We start from the raw sequence: 19542 nt of genomic DNA, 5'->3' as shown, positions 1-19542 counted from the left end.
GCCAATCATATCTATAATGACCTAAATGCTCTAGGACCTCCCCTCAGCGATGCTTTAAAGGAGCCCACACATCTCTCTCCGGGGCTTTGCCATCTTGCCTTTGTGTGGGATGGCAGGCCCCAGCATGCTGGCATAATAAACACTCTTGCTGATGGCAGACATGAGAGGTGATCTTGCGTGGGACTTCTCTGGGACACTAACAGTGGATTCATTTTCATTTGCTCTAATGAATTTAGTATAATTTCTCAATTTTATTATTTAAATGTTTTATTATTTAAAGCAATTTTAATTTAAAAATCTTTTTATTACATATTTTTAAATATTTTATAAATGTTTTTTATTATATTCTTTCCCTCCCCTGAGACCTAGGTCCTCCCCCTCCCTAGCCACCCAACTTTAAGTTCTTTTCTCAAAAACAAAAACCCAATACAACAAAATCCCCAAAACCAAGAAAAGAAAACATTCCATAAAAGAAAAAGAAACAAAAAACCCACCAAACTATAACCAAATAAAAGCAAACAAACAAACAAAAACTCTGGATTCCAATATATGTTGGTTAACTACTCTTGTACATGATCATGGCTTGCCCTGGAGTTGTTGACGTACCTAGTGTCACTCCACTGGAGAAAACTGACTTTCCCTCTCCCAGCAGGAATAAATGACAGTTCAATTGTCAACCTTTGCCCTAGTGACTACGTTTCCATTTATTCATTTTTTTTAAATATAGCAAAACAGAATATAATAAAACAAAATATTATTATAAAACAAAATATCACTTCAGAGTTGGACGAGACAAACCAACAGAAGGAAAAGAGCCAAAGAGAAGGCACAAGAATCAGAGACCCACTCATTCAATCAGGAATCCCATACAAACACTAAACTGGAAGCTATCATATATACACACAGAGGGCCCGGTGCAGACTTGTGCAGGCCCTGTGCTTGCTACTTCAGTCTCTGAAAATTCATGAGTTTTCATCATATTGATTTAGAGAAGAGGTTCTCAACCTGTGGGTCACAACCTTTCTAGGGGGTCACACATCAGATATTCTACATACCTAATATTTACATTACAATTTACAATAGTAGAAAATTACAGTTATGAAGTAGCAATGAAAATAATGTTATGGTTGGGGGTCACCACAGAATGAGGAATTGTATTAAAGGATCGCAGCGATAGGAAGGCTGAGAACCGCTGCTCTAGATGGCCTTGTTTCCTTGGTGTTCTACATCCCCAGGGACTCTTACACTCTTTCCAGCTTCTCTTCTGCAGGGGCCCCTGAGCTCTGAGGGGAGGGATTTGATGGAGAGATCCCATTTAGTACTGAGTGTTCCAAAGTCTGTAATTACAAAATGTGTAATGTCTGGCTGTGGGTCTCCATATTTGTCCTCATCTGCTAGAGGAGGAAGCTTCTCTGATGATGGCTGAGCAAGGTGCTGATCTATGAGTATAGCAGAATATCATTAGGAGTCATTTTACTACTAATTTTCTCCCCCCTTTTAAAATTAAAAACATTTTTTTTTCATTTTACACACCAACTCCAGTTCCCTCTTCTTCTCCTGCCCCCTACCTCCCCGACTCCTCAGGGGAGTAAGGCCTCCCTTGGGTAGTCAACAAAGTCTTGCATATCAAGTTGAGGCAGGGCCTAGCCCCTCCCCCCTACATCAAGGCTGAGCAAGGTATCTCACCATAGGGAATGGGCTCCAAAAACCCAGTTCGTGCCCCTGGGATAAGCCTTGGTTCCACTGCCAGGGGCCTCGCAAACAGATAAGCCACACAACTGTCACCCACATTCAGAGGGCCTAGTTCGGTCCCATGCAGGTTCCCCAGCTGTCAATCCAGAGTCCATGAGCTCCCACTAGCTTGGGTCAGCTGTCTCTGTGGTTTTCCCCATCATGATCTTGATACCCCACCACCACCACCACCTTGCTCATATGATCCTTCCTCCCTCTCTTCAACTGATCTCCAGGAGCTTAGTCCAGCGCTTGGCTGTGGATCACTGCATCTGTCACAGAATGACTGGGTTTAGTCAATGGAATCTACAAATGGAAGTAATTTGGAGCTATGAAGCCCAAACCACACACTAGGCAACTCAGGTTGTTTGCAGGTTATTTTAGCTGTGTATCATCTTCTATACCACCACATACATGTTTGCTACACTGGCCTTGGTTCTCAGTGATGTTCATGGACTCTTATTAGCCTCATGAAAATCTCATGAGGTGCATACTATAAAATAACTAACCACAGATGAGGAACTGAGGCATAAAGGTGAAGCTCCTCAAAAAACCATTCAGATTCTGTTCTGAGCCCCAGGCTATAGGACCCCCACTGAGAACCATAGGACCAACAGTTGTGCATGAACTAAGCTAGGTGCTGGGACAGAACGTGGATGTGCAGGATTTCACACAGATCAACCACAGCCAGGGAGGTACAGTGGAAGGAATGTTCTTGAAAGTGAGAAAACACAGCTAGGAGTGCAATTAGCAACAAGTATGACTATGGATAAAGAAAGGGAAAAACAAGACTAGAAAAGCAAAAAAAGAATAGACAACAAATGTTATGATTTTGCAAACACAGACTCCATTTCACAAAGCTAATGTGTGGTGCACAGTTTTGGTTTTCAACTTGATTGCATCTGGGATCAACTAAGAGACACACCTTTGGGTGGGTCTGTGAGAGCAGTTCCTGGAAAGATTACCTGAAGGGGGAAAGACTCTTCCCCCAGAGTGGGTACTACTTTCCAGGAGTGGCCTGGATCTAAAGAGGTCTTGGGGGGAAAGCAGAGCTGATTTTGCCTCCCTGCCTTCACTCCCAGCTTGTGATCACATCCACTCTGTTGTCGATGCTGCTGCTTATGTCATCCTTTGTGGACACGGAACCTGGCTTCTTTAGCCTTCCAGTGTCCACCAAAGACCTCCAGGTCTCCAGGGATCCTCTAGACCATCTTCAGGGATTGAGTAGCTGCTGGGTTCTCAGCCTCTGCAGTGCCAACAGCCACTGTTAGACTTTTCAGTCTATTATATAAGCCAATCTAGTAGATCCCCTTTGTAATATACATGCCTTCTCTGGGTTCTAGAGAGCCCCGAATAATGCAGAATGTTTAGTATAACTCTGTGGAAAATACCATTAGACTTTGAAGTAAGCAAGGTTATTAAAGATTGTTGAAAAACAAACTAGGATAACCAAGGGACTTTTTATGGGAGTTGTTGGAGTGGGCATCGGACTATAGAGTGCCATTAGGCCCAGAGTTCTCAGAACTGGATTTTTGTAGACAGCTGAATCATACTCAAGAGGTTCTTACAGATGTAGAGCAGAGGTGCCATCTCCAATCACAGAGATGTTCAAGACATGACCAAACAAGGTTGACTTTCTCAGCAAGTGGGCAGCATGTTTGTTCCGGCAGACGGGTGGTACAGAAGCCCACCACAGAACTGTCACAATCTCAAAGTGTCAGGGTCAGGCGATGACAGATATAGAAGGCAGTGTGCTCAGATCAGTAAGGGGATCTCGTCTATGAGCAGTTAACGTTTTACCAAGGGCCTCTGGGTAAGTGGGAATTTTGAGGGAGAGTCCAAACTGAATGATACTGTCATGTCCAAATTTACGGGACACAGCTGAAGTAGTGCCTAGAAATCCATAGTCTAACAAGTCAGGTGAGGACAGCATCCCAGAAGTCAAGTGACGGAAGTAAGGGCAGTGAAGCAGAGCACATAGAAATGAGAGAAACTACGGGAAAAGTAGCAGAGAATAAGTACTGTTAAGAGCAAAACCAGAAGGTGACGCTTGGAAAAGGTCCACAGGATATGTTCATTTTGACAATACAGAAGGGGGGGGAAAGGGAAGGTTTAGCTAAAGAGACAGGAGAGAGAGAGAGAGAGAGAGAGAGAGAGAGAGAGAGAGAGAGAGAGAGAGAGAGAGAGAGAGAGAGAAATTGCTAAAATTGACACCTCTGGGAACCTTAAGTGCAGGAAGCTTCTTCATGATGTGACAAAGAGCATGTGCTCATGAGATGGGATCTATTTATTTATCTATTTATTTATGACACAGCAACACAGCCTTTGAGCAACCCAACGGATCATGTTCTTAATGCTTTTGCTTATGAAATTTGTTGCTGTCAAAATAGCTTTGCTTGCAGTTTATTTATTTATTTATTTTTATAACATCATGCATTCTAGGATCGGGTGTGGATTGCCTGTCTTCATGACAGTGATACAAATAGTCAGTTTGTGTATTGGCAAACCTGTCTACAGGGTCAACTGTGGTCATCATTTGACCTGACTCTTGACCAAGCCAACTATGGACCAGGTACCAAGGACTAGGCCAGCAGCATGGTCCCCCAGTCTCCTTCCCCTGGGAAGGTAACTCATGCTTGAAGTCAGTCAGTGCTGGCAGAGGATTGCTTGAGGGCTCCTGGCAGGCTGCCTGGCTGTCATGTGTATCTCTAGTTCTGGGGCCAGACTGAGGATGAGGAACAAACTGACCACTAGTCTTGGGGAGTTGCCTAGTGTCCGGGTGACATGGGCAATTCCTCAACTACCCCAGGCCCTTTAGTAGAAACACTGAGAAACAGATGTACACATCCAGCAGACGCCATAGCTGCCAGAGCACTGCACTCCTCTGGGACCTCCTGGCTCCAGCTCTCCATCCATCCTCACATGTGCCATAGAACAGACTCTGTGTTCAGGCAGGGAGCAGGTCTCCTACTTGCTTATCCTCAAGGATGTTAGGTGGGGCTGAGATCCCATCTCCATGGTTACCTCTCACCTTCAGCATACATCAGATGCAGAACAAACCTGGTCCAGTGAATTCTGTAGGACTGTGACCCAGATGCTGGGATGCCTCCACAGGAAGGGATGTAGAATCAAGCTCCTGCCTCTGAGGCTTCACCATCCTTGCCTCCCCTGGCCAGAGAGGCGTGACTTGGATTTCTGTTTGTAGAGCAGGCCCGAGTCTACTACACCAAGCACATCTCCAGCCTGGCAGGTACCAGACTCCTAAAGTTAGAGTTCTCAGAGGTGGAGCCAGTATGTGTGGGAGATGGGGAGAGGACCAACACCCACACTTTCCTGAAGAGCATTGCCATTGTCCCCATATAATGAACAAGGAGTCAAGCAATTTCAGCCTTGGGCTGAGTGGAGCTCCCTTACTGTGGCCTACCCGGGTACTCTCCTACCCGACCCTTTTTCTGTAGGTATGTGCACAGCTCACTCATCACTGGCCCAATGCCCATCACCTTTGGGGCCTCCCTGGGGCCCCATTTACCCTGCACTTTTGATGTTGCTGTGCTGTTTGGTTTTTTTTTTTTTTAAACCTTACTCACACAAAAGTTATTATTTTTTTATGGTGCTCATGGTTGACAGGCCATCTGCCGCCTCTAGGGGAAGGCTTGTGTCCTCCGGGTCCTTGTCCTCTCTCAGACCCTGTGTCTGGGTTCTGTGTGTGGGAGTGGATTGACTCTTAGCCCTAACTTGCTGGGTGTGAAGAGTGGCCAGGGGTGCTAGGCTCAGCAGAGGGCAATGAATGTTCCAGACAACTGAGTCAGGGACGCCTGGCTAAAATACAGGGACCGGAGGCACACCTGGCTCTGTCAGCCTGGCAGACAGGAGGGAGCTCTTCCTGCCAGCATGGTCGCTGCATACCCCAGCGTCCTGGAGCAGGTCACTGTACCCACTAATGAGGCCAGGTTCCAGGGCAGTTGGCATGTGCTGGGCAGTTGAGTCTCAAGAAGAAATTGCGGAGTAACAGACGGCCACCACTTCTCTGGGCCTGAGCTGGTCTCTGCCAGGGCCTTCTTGCCAGAAACTCCAAGATCAGAGGTGGAGATAGGTACCAGGGCCTTGGAGCCAGGCCAGGGGCTGCATGCCCTGGGCAATCTCCACATCTACCCTGGCCCTCTGAGTGAATCACCTGAGAGAAGGGAGGAAAGGAGCCTCGGTTCTAACAGCAGCAGTGAAGGAGCAAGGTCCCTTGTACGGTGGAAGGCTGTGGGGATGGTGCCCTGGCAGGTCAGGCATAGGCAGTCTCCATCCCATGATCTTCTGCCTCTCAGGCTGGATACTGACGGTCTTGTGGGTGGGTATGGGCACTGGGATAGGGGAGCAGAGAGAAGCCAGAGCCATGTGGGAGGAACACGACATTTATTGAACTCTGATGGGTGCAGATGAACTTTCTGGTAAGTCCTTGTTCTTAGCCATCTTGGAAGACACATGGGGGCCACAAGTGCCCCCTCCCCGAGATATCCCAGTGAAGCAAGGGTCCCACCCCACCCTCTGGCACTTCACCTTGCTCCTTAGATACCCCCCAAGTCCCTCCTCTTCCAAATGCTCCCTGAAGGTTGCAAGAAAAGTACCTCTGATCCCTGCGTACAGCCTAGGGTGGGAATGAGTCACCAGACAAGTGAGAGAGGAGGGTCTCTGAGAACAAGGGACAGCAGGACACAGGAAGTGCTGTGAAAGCATCAAACCAACTTTTAAACAGATAGTCACATGGATACTGAGGAATAAATCTCTGAAACATCACATCTGGGAAGACGCTGGGCATAAAGTAAAGAGCTGCATGCCAATGCGTGGAGGCTACACTAATACGGAGCGCACAGGGCCTGAGTGGGCAGACACGCACTATCATCTGTACAGAAAACGCTCTATTCATATCTGCAAGGAAGGACAGGCAGTCTGTACAGTGTGCCAGCTGGTGAGGCTGCAGGCTGGAGCCATCCGATGTGTGGAATGGAGGATCTTGGGTAGGTTAGAGTGCACCCATCCCGGTGACCTCAGACGTCAGCCTGGAACACACAAAGGCACAAGGAACACATCACAGACTTATGAGATGGGTTGGAGACGGGACAGTAGGGGGAGGGCACCTCCCCATTTCCAGGTCATCATTCAGTGGCCACGAGCTGGAGGACCCACTGCACAGCAGGTGGAGGCCACATCTGTGGAGCTTTACCTGTCCCGTGCCTGGTACTCAATCTTGCTGAGTTTGGGCCAGGGACTAAGCACCCAGCCTGTCTCGGGGGTGGGGGAACTCCAGACTTTTAAGCAGGGGCTTCATGGCTGTCACAGGAGTTCTGAGGGTTGCTTATAGTGGATTTGGGGCAAGTGAGCTAGTAGGTAGGCATTTCCCTGAGTTCTACCCCAGACTTATTACCAGTCTGCCAACACCCCATGCCTGAGGCAGATGGGCACAGCCTGATTATTGGCTGGGAGGAGGGAAATAGGAAAATGGGGGTGCCTCTCACCATAGCTTTCTAGCTCTTTGGTGGCGAATGGAGTGGCCCATGTCTCTGTGGAGGCCGACTCCATCATGCCTCTCCCCACATGCCTGGACTCTTACTGTATCAGCAAGGATGTGGGGCTGCAGGCCATAGCGAGCGAGGAGATGTGGAGGACTCAGACGCATAAGAATCACTCACCTAGCGTTGATGAGATATTGGGCAAGGCTGATGTTGGCTGGGGTCCCTGTGATGGTAATTTGACGCTCTGACGACCCTTCGGTGGCATTGGCGATTTTGATCTGAGCTCCAGACATCTGTCGGATTTCATTGATTTTGGTGCCCTGGCGTCCAATTATGCAGCCTATAAGCTAGAAGAAATGATGGAGGGATCTCTTAGAGAAAAGCCTAGGGCATCCCTTTCAAGGCATCTGTAAGATCCCTGTGGGGACAGCCAATGAGATAGGTCCCAACTCTGCCTAGGAACTCGGTGCTGTTGAAGAAAAGGTCCCTGCAAAGTCCTGAGCCTGGTCCCCGGGGCAACGGGAGAGAGGGCTAGGCTCTGCCTGTTGACAGTTTGATTGCCTTTACTTAGGGTCCCTCTGGAAAAAGTCCATATAAGACATGGCCATTTACTTCACTGGCTTCTGCTACTTGGTCAGAAGTGACCCAGAGAAGAATGATGCAGAGTGAGTGGGGAATCCCACACCAGCTGGCCAGGACTGGGTCAGGACCTTCTGTGATACCCTCACAGGGAGAACGGGTCTCCAGGGAAAGTGAGCACCACAGACACTCAGGAGCACCTCAAGTTCATTGTTGCTGAAACCTATCTTTTGATGATCTCAGATGAAGTGGAGGACAAATGTGACGCTTGCTTGGTGAACTCTGTTTAATGGATGCAGAGTCATCAGGAGTGAGGGTCATCTCTGAGGCAGCTCAGGGACAAGAGTGCTCTCCATCCTAGTGGTCAAGATCTTTCTCTGGCAACAACTGCAGTTGGGTATGTGTCAGGAGCCTCTGTCATGAGCTATTGTGGGCCAGGACACAAATACAGCTTGTAGCAATTGATAATTCAGATGTCCACCCACCAGAGGAATGATTCTCAGATGAGATACTCTGTCAGGCAAGGCTTGCAGGCCACTGACTCTGAATACTGTTGCTTCCACCTGTAATTTCTTGTGCAATAACAGCTACGATATCTCTACCTACCATGTATTTTCATGAAATGTGTATATGTAATCTCATGACTGCACCTTAATCTTTGGACACACACATATCCGTGGATGGTCAGGAAGATAACTTTTCATTAGCTGTACAATTTTGATATATAGAAAATATTCTAGGATATGTTTCATAGCCAGATCTATTGTCTTATGTGGACTGTAGACCTTAAAAGCCTGCTTTGTTCCTTTTGCTCAGACTAACTGCACACATTTAGCTCATGCTTTACCTCAGAGCAAGTTCAAACTAGACTAAAGGCCTTTGTAAATAGATCAGAAGTTTAAAACTTGACAATTGTGCACAAGGTCAGAGTTGCAGGTGTCCAACCAAGATTACTACACAAAGCACCTTAAGAAAAGCACACCAGTTCCTCACTTGCCAAGTCTGCTGATCAAGAGCTATGTCTCAGAGTTTGTGGCACTGGGCACTGCATCCCCTCCCTCTGATCCTGAGACTTTGAAACCCTGTGCTGCCATGGTAAATGGCTCTGCCCTTATTGCCTACCCTAGGAATGTGCTTTTGACCAATGAGAGGTAACTCTTGTAATTTTTTTCTATTGCTTCAAGTCTCCTAAAAAAGAATTTCTAGGCTAGAGGAGGAGAAGCTAGATGGATTTAGAATTAGGACAAGAAAATTAGATGAATAAAAAAACAATAAAGGGACATGCAGAGAAGAACGGTGTGAGCCGATTCATTCCTTCACCCTCAGATCCCAAGTTTTCCCTCACTTGGTGCAGCATCTTTTCTGGACCCTGAAGAGAACCTTGAGGCTGGACCTCAAAGGACCCCATTAGGTATGTGCCTCTCAGTCCACCCTGTGCTATGGTAGGGGCAGCCTGGACCCCAGAAAAGACTGCAGAGGAGCCGATATCCCTCAGCTTCCATGACTGAGTAAACAGAATTCCCATATCCACAGGCCAGCCCTGTGTGCTCTGGAGTAAGGAATGGAATACTGGTCAGACAGGAACTGAGAGCCCGGGCTGTAGCCGGCCGTCACCACAGGTCAGTGGTTCTCTTGTATCTGAGTGTCTGGGCACTGGCCTGAGGACTGGAACCAAGCTGTTCTTGTGCAGCGAGATGTCAGGCTGGGGCTGGACCTGAGCAGTACAGGAGGAGAATCTGCTTCCAGACCTGCACAGTGGGCAAGAGTGCACCTGTGTGGGGCTAGCTCTTAGCCCGGGGAGGCCTGAAGGGCATGCGTTCTGCTCACTGGTAAGGCAGTCTGTTGGTGGTCTGTATCGCTTACTGAGCTGTGACAATGAGTCTTTACAAACGAACACAGAGTAAAACTGCTGCTCCTGAGAAGCCTGAGCTGTTCATCTCCCTATAGCTCTGGGCTCTGGCCTGCTCCTGCTCCGCCTGGCTATGCGGTTGTTCCAAGGGTCCCTGCTCCCGTGGCAGGGAGGAGGGCTTCCTAACCTGCCTGCCTGTGCTCTCTCCCAGCTGGCAGAAAAGCTATGGGCTCTTCTGTGACCAAGGCTAGGACAGACAAGGTAGCCCACAGGTAGGGGGAGCATGGATCCCGTGCTGAGGGAGAATGTGTGGCCGCGTGTCTCTAAAGATGCCATTATCCAGGAGGGTGCGCCATGGAGGACGTGGCCGCCTCCTCTCTTCACATCCCCTGTCACTGGCTGCTCCACGATCAGCTCTCCTCCCTGGTGTCACACTCGGGTGTGGATGGCACTTGCCGGCCTCACAGCACAGACCCCACTACAGGCACTGGAGGAAGCTGACCGTCCATGCCCCAAACTCTCATCCTTTCCCTCCCCGTCAGGACTCGTACTCTTTACACCTGGGCTTCCTGTGCAGGGCAAAAGGGAGGCTCTGAGTGTGCTGGGGAAGGAGCAGCTCCCCTCCCTTCAAAGACTTCTGGGGTGACAGGACAGGCTAGGTCAGCCAGTGCTCATCCACCACACGGCAGCAGAGCGTACAGCAGCCCTGGTGTCCACTTCAGTTTAAATAGAAGCTTGCGCCATAATGCTGGTGAAGTAGGGTTTCTTAAAGGCTGCTAATGTGGATCCTATCTAATGGAGCACGTACGGGTGAGCCCACGTGCTAGAGGGACCATTGCACAAGATTGAGAAGGGGAATGTACAGAGCAGAAACCTTCTCCATCTACACAGCAGGAGTCAGGTGACATGACACTCTCACCCATAAGGCAGCCTGTCAAGTTGGTCCAGCCTCCTGTGTTCTAGGAGCTCAAAGGCTGCACACTGGTGCCCCCATGGCACCTGGGTTGACTCCTAGGCTGGCTTCTACAGACTGGGGGGAGCCAGAGCTTGTCAGGCAGCAGGAAAGATGCCTGGGGCTGGTGGCAAACCTCTTCAGGGCCGTCTGCAGCCAGACTGGTTTGGGAGTGGTGGTGAGGACAGTGATTCCAGGAAGGTCAGAGGCACCAGCCAGATGGGCTCATGGTCTCCCTTCTGGCCAGCTTTCTCTGCTGCCCAACTGTTGGCCAAGTGTAGCTCAAGCTTAGGGATCCCCTCAAACTCCAAACTCTGGGTTTCCTGCAGTTGGCTCACATGGGGAGGGGTAGGTCTTGGGTTTGCTGCCTGGACAGTACAAGGAGAAGACAGGGAAAGGTCTTCACAGTCCAGTTCTACTGATCTGGAGAGAGAAATAAGTAAAGTGCTGGCCACACAACGTGAGGACCTTAGTTTGATCCCTAGCGTCCGGGTGTGGTGGCACATGCTTGTAATCTCAGCACTGAAGAAGTAGAGAGAGGTGGTCAGCCAGCCCAACCTAAGTGGTGAGCCCCAGGTCTTGGTGAGAGACTGTCTCAAAAAACTAGAGTAGATAGCTCCTGAGGAATGACACCTGAGGCTGACTTCTGACCTTTATATGTAAACAGAGACGCACAGGCACACGCATGCGTGCACGCACATGCTCACGTGCGCGCGCACACACACACGGGGGTGGGGGTGGGGAGCAGAATGAGTCTTGCTAGCTTAGGGCAGAGAAAGCCTAAACAAAGTGTAAGTTGGAAAGGGGGCTGCCCCTGCATGGCCCACACACTGTCCCTTCTGCTACCCCGGTAGTTACTCTCCAAGACAAGGACTCTCCTTCCCTGGTCTCACTGTTTGAGGGTGGCCCGTTGATTCGGAGACTGCCCTCATTCCTCCAGGTCTTCTCCAGCCTGGAGGACAAAGTGTGCTGACAGTAGCCCTCGAGACCACAGCCTGTGGTGTTCTCTGAGGCCTGGACAGATTGAGGGATGCCAGAGGAAAGAATCCAGACAACCCGTGACATCCAACCAACTTCATGTCCCAGAGAACTCGAACCTCTAGTGTGGATATCACTCCAGAACCTTCCTGGACCACCCTGTTCTCAAGGTCCCCAAGCCAGGATGTTGCCACAGACTCCCAGCCCAGCCCTGGCACCGACTTCTGATTCCTCCTGATGTCCCCAGTGCTCCTTTCTTGTTTGTGTCTTTCATGAGCACTCTATCAATTTAAGGTGGAAGAGGAAGGAGGGAAAAGAATCAACTGTGGGGGCCAGGGCTTGAGGGTGTCACCCCCCCCCCCACACACACACATTTTTGTGAGAACAGGAGGGTGCAAGGGGCATACTCACATCATTGGGAATGGTGAGCTCATGAGTGCTGGCCGGGGGGCTGGCATCCAGACCTGGGTACACCAAGGGAACAAGGTTAAGCTGGAGGGAAACAGTTCATTGTCATACCCAGACCTGGTCCATATTTTCCCTGGGCTGGCTGAGGTGAAGGTCAGCACCACCCAGAGACCCAGGCCCAGGTGGAACCCAAGCCCCAGAGTTCCACCTTCACTCAAAAGAAAAAGAAACCCTCACACCTTGTATACACAGCCTGGCAGGCACTGAATTAAAAAGAGGGCAGCCATCATACTTCAGGCCTTCACACGGCAGCTGAGGCACAGGCAAATGGGTCACGTGGACATTTAATGCTGTTCTCCCTCTGTTCAGGGAGATTTGTGGGTGCTGTGTCCCACTCATCTCTACCCTGAGACCTCATGTGGTTCTGCTGCAGGTAGCCGGAAGTGGCAGAACACTCATTGTTAGTTTTGCTTGACACAGTTCTTTCCAAAGGCCACCGTGCATGGCTAAGCCTAGGTTTCCATCTTTGCAAGCCTCACTGTCTCCAGATACAGGCAGCCTCTCAGAGTCCACGTGCTAATCCTCTCCTGCCTCAGAAGTGCTGACAACACACTCAAGGGACTGCCAGGGTGGAGGGTGCAATGGCTGTACCTCCCGGACAGCGCATGCTCTGTACACAGCCACCCCATTTCAGCAACAGACAGCTCAGGTTGGCACGCTCTTGCCTCCAGACTCAGCAACGGTCCCTGCATGGGACTGGCCAGCTCTACCCACACCCCTGGAGAGTGCCCCAGAACCCAGGTCCTCTCCTCACTCTGTGCTCTTACTGGTCCTGCCTCTGCCCTGACCCTCCTTCAGTACCATATCTATAGAGTCACAAAACCCAGGATTTGCGGCCCCATCAACAACCTCAGTGAGCCCCTATTTCTCATGGTGCCCTCATTCTCCCAGCTCCCGTCTGGCCTTGCTCCACTCCCTGGGTGGATGGCCTCCTCACAATCTTGTCTCACATGGTCTGTGGCTCCTGCCAGAGTATGACCCCAATGGCAGGTGTCCAGAAGTCAGGCCCAGGCGGAAGGGAAAAAACCCACTCTTCCCAACTCTGCTGTTTCGTTTACACACTGAAGTCTGGAGTTTCTATCCCTTATCTTCTAATCATGGTTTTTAACACAGTCATTGGCTATTTAGGAATCTATACACATTCCAGAAGCAGAGACATGTAACATGTCACTTGAAAGGTACTACTGGAGTGCTGGACAGGAGTTCCTGGGGCAGCAGGGTGTATCTGTTGGATTTGACACGTGACTGAGTGAAGAGCAAGAATCCTTTTTCAGGGACACCAAAGTCAAGTGGGTAGATAAGGGTGTGCCCACTTAAAGCCCATACCCAGGACAAGGCTTCAAAGCCAGCTGCTTGTCACCATGCAGCTAATGGCGGTCTCAGCACACACCCTTCCCACTGCTACCATGCGAGTGCACTCACATGCACATGGACTCGTGTTGTAGGTCTCGAGGGCTTTGGTCAAGTCGTCACATAAAAGCATGCTGGCAGCCAGGAGGCTGCAGTGTTGGTCGTGTGTACTCATAGTGACCCACAGGTATAAAGTGTATGTCCCTCACAGGACCCAGAGAAGATAGCCCCAGCCTATCACTTTTCCCAAGGCTGTTCCTCAGTCACTACCTCAGTCTCCACACACACACCCCTGCAGGTCCTGGGAGCAGGTGTTTAAATGAAAACCAGAAGAAGGTGAAGACACATCCAGCCCGGATCTATCTTCTAAGTCTGCGCCTATCTTCAGGAAATCCATCTTTAAAAAGCACATACCATCCCATGGTCCCCACAGTCAAGTTCTCACTATGCACCCCTACACTGCACAGCTGGAGAATGAGTGGCAGTTCAGATAGTTCCTCCTCATGTAGGTGCACACTGCCTTGGGCCACCCAAATCTTCATAGGGTGGTTGTACGCTGTGCATGCTCAGACCTGCCATTCACCAACAGTGGAACAGTTCCATCACCACCTGGCTCCTAGGTGGCCCCATGCCTCAGTCCACAGCATGTGCCCCTGGAAACTGTCTATTGCCAGCCGACTTGGGTGAGTGCTAGGCACTCAATGTCACAGGTGTGGGTACCCTCGTCCTCTGTACATGTCCCCTGGCCTGCTCCCCCAGTACTGTGGTCTGTTTTACCTGACGACTGGCCCATCAGATTTTGAGCTTCTTCGGAGGAGTGTAAAGGCAGCTTTTCTCCTGGAGAGCAAAGAAGAGAGAGGTTTAATGTTTTGCCCTCAAGGAGAGAAGCAAGGTCCCTTCAACTAGGAAAGCTCAAAATATGATTGGTGCATGCACAGCCGACGTGCACGGCCAGTGTGTTTTCACTGGCCATAGCCACCGGGCGGCTCTGCTTCTGTGAGAGGGACACCCTGCTGCAGATGCCCGGGCAGGCTGTGGCCAGCCCCTCTGACTACTTCACCACAGGCCCGAGTGCAGGCTAGCTTCCGTCAGTGCTATCCTGGGCAGGGCTGCACCAACTAAGGCTGGGGACACTCCTGCGGTCGGCATGTGGATCCGGGAAAAGATGTGCTCCAAGCATGGCCAGGTAGAAAATGCCACCTGGGGATGGACTGTGACGCAGAGCACTGGTACGCACGTAAGACCCTCAAAAGGCAAGAGCACGGAAGCCAGGGGACAGTCAAGTCGCCCACAATGGGGGGCAGACCGACCCGCCCGGCCTCAGCTGTGTGCAGCCCACTGTGTTAGCGAGAGTCCGCGTTCAGAGCTTCGACAGCACCTGCGCACCTGCACTGCCTCGAGCTCGGAGAGAGAAAGCGAGTCCCCGGGTGAGAAGAGAAGGTCAGCAAAAGGGCAGCTGGGTACGTACCGGGGAAAGCGGGGTTGGTCTGTCCGAGGGGAGGAAAGGGGGTTTGCTGCATGGCCAACTGGTGGAGCTTGGTCAACTGCTGGGGGTAGGAGGGACACGAGAGCTAAGAAGGTTATTGTCATCGAGTACAAGTCACACCAAGTTAAAAATGGCAGTAACAGAACTTTGCACAGAGAGGTTCAAAGGGGCCATGCGGACACATGGCAGACACTGCAGCGGGACGCAAGGACTTGGCCTGGGTGGAGCCAATGGGCCTGGCTGCCAGCAGCCGAGAACCTGAATGTGTGGTGCCTTTCTCTTAGCAGTGAGGAGGGGAGGGCGCAGTGGTCCTTGGGGCTCTGAGAGGAGGGTCTGAGGGACACAGAGCAGGGCCAGCTGGGCTCCTAAGACACTAGCAGATTCAGTCAAGCAGATCATCAAACCTGGCTGTGGCCCAGCTTCATGCTAGGCTTCACTCAACTCCTGGCCTGCAGGCCTCATTTTAACACAGGGCAGTCCACGTGTGGGGTTGGGGAGGAGGGCTGGGGAGCGGCTGGTAGAGCTACGAGCCTGCCCCGAAACCACCCTCTTGACTTATGTAGGGTGACAGGGGCATCAGTGAAAGATGCAGAGGCCGCTAAGGACAAGGCTCTCCATGGAGGCAGCGTTGCTCCTGTTCATTCTTATCCCACAGGCCACATCTCAGCTCCCACCAGCCATGGCGCTTCACAAGGTAGAGCCTGACTATGTGGTTCTTCTGTTCATTTTATCTGAGCCTCACTCTCAAATCAACATAAAGAACATCAGAAAATAGAGAGACTAGGTCTAGCCATACTTTGAGCCAAGGAACAGGGCAGGATGGATGGATGCTCTGAACCGCAGTACCCTTTTGAGAATCTAGGGCACTGGTACAAGGGTTGTGGGCTTCCGGAGGGACAGGAGCCCATAATCAGCACATCATACCCACAGGGAAGGCTGACCCTTCTTCTCCAGTGAATCCTAGCAAGGCTGCATGTCATCAGCTTGGGCTCTGGAGTCTGTCCTGGATTCCGGCTGCCTTCACAGTTAGACGGCAGAGCTATAGCAGAGCTGGGACACCGTGCAGAGGACACTTGGACGGGTGGGTGGGGCATTCTGGGAACAGTGCTGCTGCCTCTATTTTGGGCTGGGGAGTGTCCCCCAGACAGAATGAGGGTCCTGTATTGCTGTCATCAGGATCAAGGGGCCTGTCTAGACGCCTTTCAGTGGCGCTTTCCTGCACTTAGCTTCCTAGGCGCAAGGAACCCTCAAAGTTCAGACTAGTGCCCTGTGGAGACTGGGGATTGCCTCCACCTGGCCCTTCCTGATGGCCAGTGGAGCTGATGCTGGCCTACAGAATGGCTTCCGGGGTACTTGCTTGGCTGGTCGTCCCTTTCCTGATCCTGTAAACTGGGTGCCCGTGGCTTCTGAGTGACATCTCTGAGACAGAACTTTGGCACACAAACCCAAGGCTTTAAGGTATTAGCTGCTGCAAAAAGCCAACTTCCTTGGCTTGGCCCTGGGATACGCCTCCTTTCCCATGTCTGACCCCTCCCCAGAAAGATAGCAGAAGGATGGGCACATCCTAACTGTACTCCACTCATCTTAGAGGTGCCTGGCTTCTCGGCCTGCACACAGGAGACCTGGCTGCATCCTGAACTTGACCAGAGCAGGTCAAATTAGGGGGCATGTGACTTGGGGTCAGACTCAGCTCCAAAGTCCCTTGAAGAGGTGGTATATGACAGGCCATAACAGGGACTGATAATACCACCTCTAATCTCTGCTGTGTTGTACAGGATCAGCGACGATGCCTGGCCAGACAAAGCTTGGTTTCCATATGGCCTACATCCGTGTCTGTTCTAACTCAGCATCAATGGGCATACTAAGTCACTAGAGTGGAGATGTTTGGCAAAAGGCAGAAGAGCATGTCCAGAAGACTGTCACCAGGCCATATCTCAAGGATAACACTGTGTCTCCAGGTGGGATGCAAGGCACCACAGGGAAGGGCCTGAGAGGCCAAAGTCCCTGCCTGCTCCACCTTGGAGAAGGCAGCATTTCTGACAGACACACAACAGAAAGGTATCTTAGAAGGTGCAGCCCTGTTTGGATCTGTAAGGGGCCCTCAGAGGAGGTGTTGGATGTGGCTTGTGTGGATGCCTCCAGGCCTAGAGAGTTTTAGCAGCTGTACTCCGTTCACATCCAGTTTCTAGGCTCCTGTGTCCATTGGCTGTGAAGTTACACCCTGAGGACAGAGCCATCTTCATCTGCCTGAATCCCCAGAGACCATGGAGCAATGGATGGTTCAAGATGGCAGGGAGAATGGAATGTGGAACAGGGCATTGGAACAGGTGCCAAGGGAGCCAGCCTGGTGGGTCTAATGTGGACCAGCTATGCGGAGAGACTCCAGGCCTCAGCTCTTTCATCTGTAAATGACAGCAGTTTGTGGGCTGCTGCCCATGTATCAGCAAGGGCTAGCAGTCACTGTGAGTTTTTAAGGATTTCCAGTTGCCCATGTGCTCTATGTTTTTGTCTCCTGCTGGTCTGACAGGCGATACTCATTTACTCAGGGTGGGCTTCAGAATCCACCGACTAGCAGGGAACCTATACAGTTGGCTCCACTCATATCCAGACTCTGATGTAACTCTAACCTCTCCCCTACTGCAATAGATTTTCATATATATAGCGCGACACTAGCAAATAAATGCAGTGATGTCATAGGCACAGGACTAGGCCGGTGTGTGATGGTGCTCGATGGGCATATGCTGAGGTAGTACATTTGGGAAATGGAGCTTAGCCAATATCCTCTTCTTGGTATGGTTCTGGTCTCATCAGGCTACCTAACACTCAATGTCCACGACTGTTAAAGGACTAAGTGCTGAGAGTTCTTCCACTTTTGATTTTTGATAGTTCTGCCATGTGAAAATCAGTTTTGGGGAGCAAGGCAGTGAACAGCAGAGCTGCAGAGGTGGGGCTGCCCAAGCCCTTAGGGGCCCAAAAGATCACTGATGAGTCCCAAATGCCAGACACTGACTTAAGAGGCTTTGATTTTCACTGCTGATCTGGTTTTGCTCTGATCTGATGGTTTTCCTAGCCCAGTTCCCCCCTTTTGGATTAAGAAGTAGTGTAACTTGGTTTTTTGTTTTTGTTTTTAGTAGGGGTCAACAGAGACTTTGTACTTTAAAAAACACTGAACTTTTAAATTGTTGAAAACTTTAAAGACTGTGGACCCTTAGAAGTTGTGATGCATTCTATATTTTGATATTAACATGAGATCTTGGGGACAAAGAAAGGGAAGGTTACGACTCAACAGTGATATTTTTGTGTGTCAAGCTGACAAGGAGTAGTTTGTGTTGGTTAGGTTTTATTGTCAGCTTGACACAACCTAGAATTATCTGTGAGGAGGCAATCTCCATTGAGGAAGTGTCCAGATTAGACTGGCCTGTGGCCAGATCTGGAAGAGATTGTCTTGACTGATGACCAACGTGGGAGGGCCCAGCCCATGGGCACCATCTCTAGGCAGATGGGACTGGGTTATACAAGAAAGTTAGCTGAACATGAGCCAGGAAGCAGCATTCTTCCATGGTTTCTATTTCAGTCCCTGCCCTGATTTTCCTCTCTGATGGACTGTGAACTGGAAATATCAGCCAAATGAACCCTTTCCTCCAAATTATCGAGGAGGGACACACAGGAAGGAGCAAGAGAAGAAAGGCAGGCATCCAGCGGACAGGGAAGAGGCAAGCTGTCACAGTGTAGGAACTCCTGACTCTTTCCGAGTTAAGGGTGCTGGAGGATGCAGAACATAGACAAGTGCTCATAAGTTTGCAGCTCAGTGATCCACGAGGAAAGGAAGGCTGTGAACCCACCACTCGGGCGGATGCACCTACTAATCTGCACTTGGGAGAAAGAGTTGTCTTTTGCCCAATTTTCAAACAGGGTTAGTTGCTGATTCGCTGCTTCACAGATCTCTCCAATGTTCCTCTTGAGAGAAGGTGACATTCTATCAGCACCCCCAACTCTGGTCTGTGGTCCGTGTTTGTATGTTCTCTCTGAAACCCTTCCCTGACCAGGGAACGACAGACAGACATTTTCCTGTGTAGTTTTTCCTAACCTGCCACCCTTTTCCTCTTGTGGAGTTCTTGATGCATGAGGTTATTATGAAGAACCATTGTTGGATGACTCACCATTGGGAATTATTTGTAGATGGCCCTTCTCTTTTGAGAGTGTAGTGAAAGCCGGCCAGGACAGGTGTCCTCACCCTAGCACCTTCAGACCTGGACTGTCTGGAGATCAACAGTCCAGTCCGGCTCTCAGCTTGTCCTTGGACCCAAACTGCACTGTGTCCATTATTGTAACCCTACAGTAAATCTTTGTATTTACAAGGGCAAATCCCCTTATCATGTTCCTTGATGAGTCCTTCATGATTTCAGGCCTGTGTTCATTCATTCAACATTTAAAACAATGGATTTCCTCGGAAGGCCTTTTGGGGGTCCGGATTTTCACTGCACGTGTTCATCAATCCGGAAGAACTGGCTCCTTTGTAATTGTTTCTCTCCTCAAATACAATGGATCTCTTCACCTAGTGGGATCTCTTTGTTGGAACTTTCAACAAAAGCAGGAGTTTTGTTGGTTTGGTTTTCTGAGACAGGGTTTCTCTGTGTAGCCCTGGCTG

At 50.3% G+C, this 19542-nt stretch overlaps 1 protein-coding gene across 26 annotated transcripts in view; it reads right to left on the bottom strand.

The window, feature by feature from the left end:
- Positions 1-6118: 6118 nt before the first annotated feature.
- Positions 6119-19542, bottom strand: part of Pcbp3 (poly(rC) binding protein 3) — a 204758-nt gene continuing 191334 nt past the window's right edge. For 11 of the 26 annotated variants that reach the window (XM_076558567.1, XM_042265603.2, XM_042265600.2 and 8 more), the window contains 5 exons: positions 14877-14955; positions 14186-14245; positions 12002-12054; positions 7410-7579; positions 6119-6779 (listed from right to left, as the gene is read on the bottom strand). In XM_076558567.1, coding sequence (XP_076414682.1) covers positions 6743-6779; positions 7410-7579; positions 12002-12054; positions 14186-14245; positions 14877-14955 — 399 coding nt within the window. In that variant the 3' untranslated portion in view covers positions 6119-6742. The remainder of the gene's footprint in view (positions 6780-7409; positions 7580-12001; positions 12055-14185; positions 14246-14876; positions 14956-19542) is intronic. The other 15 variants (XM_076558570.1, XM_076558577.1, XM_076558582.1 and 12 more) reach the window with 5 other exon arrangements.

The sequence above is a fragment of the Peromyscus maniculatus genome, chromosome 21, assembly GCF_049852395.1.
Source record: "Peromyscus maniculatus bairdii isolate BWxNUB_F1_BW_parent chromosome 21, HU_Pman_BW_mat_3.1, whole genome shotgun sequence".
Classification (NCBI taxonomy): domain Eukaryota; kingdom Metazoa; phylum Chordata; class Mammalia; order Rodentia; family Cricetidae; genus Peromyscus; species Peromyscus maniculatus.
Note: the sequence above shows the minus strand (reverse complement) of the source record. Positions and strands in the feature narration are given on the sequence as shown.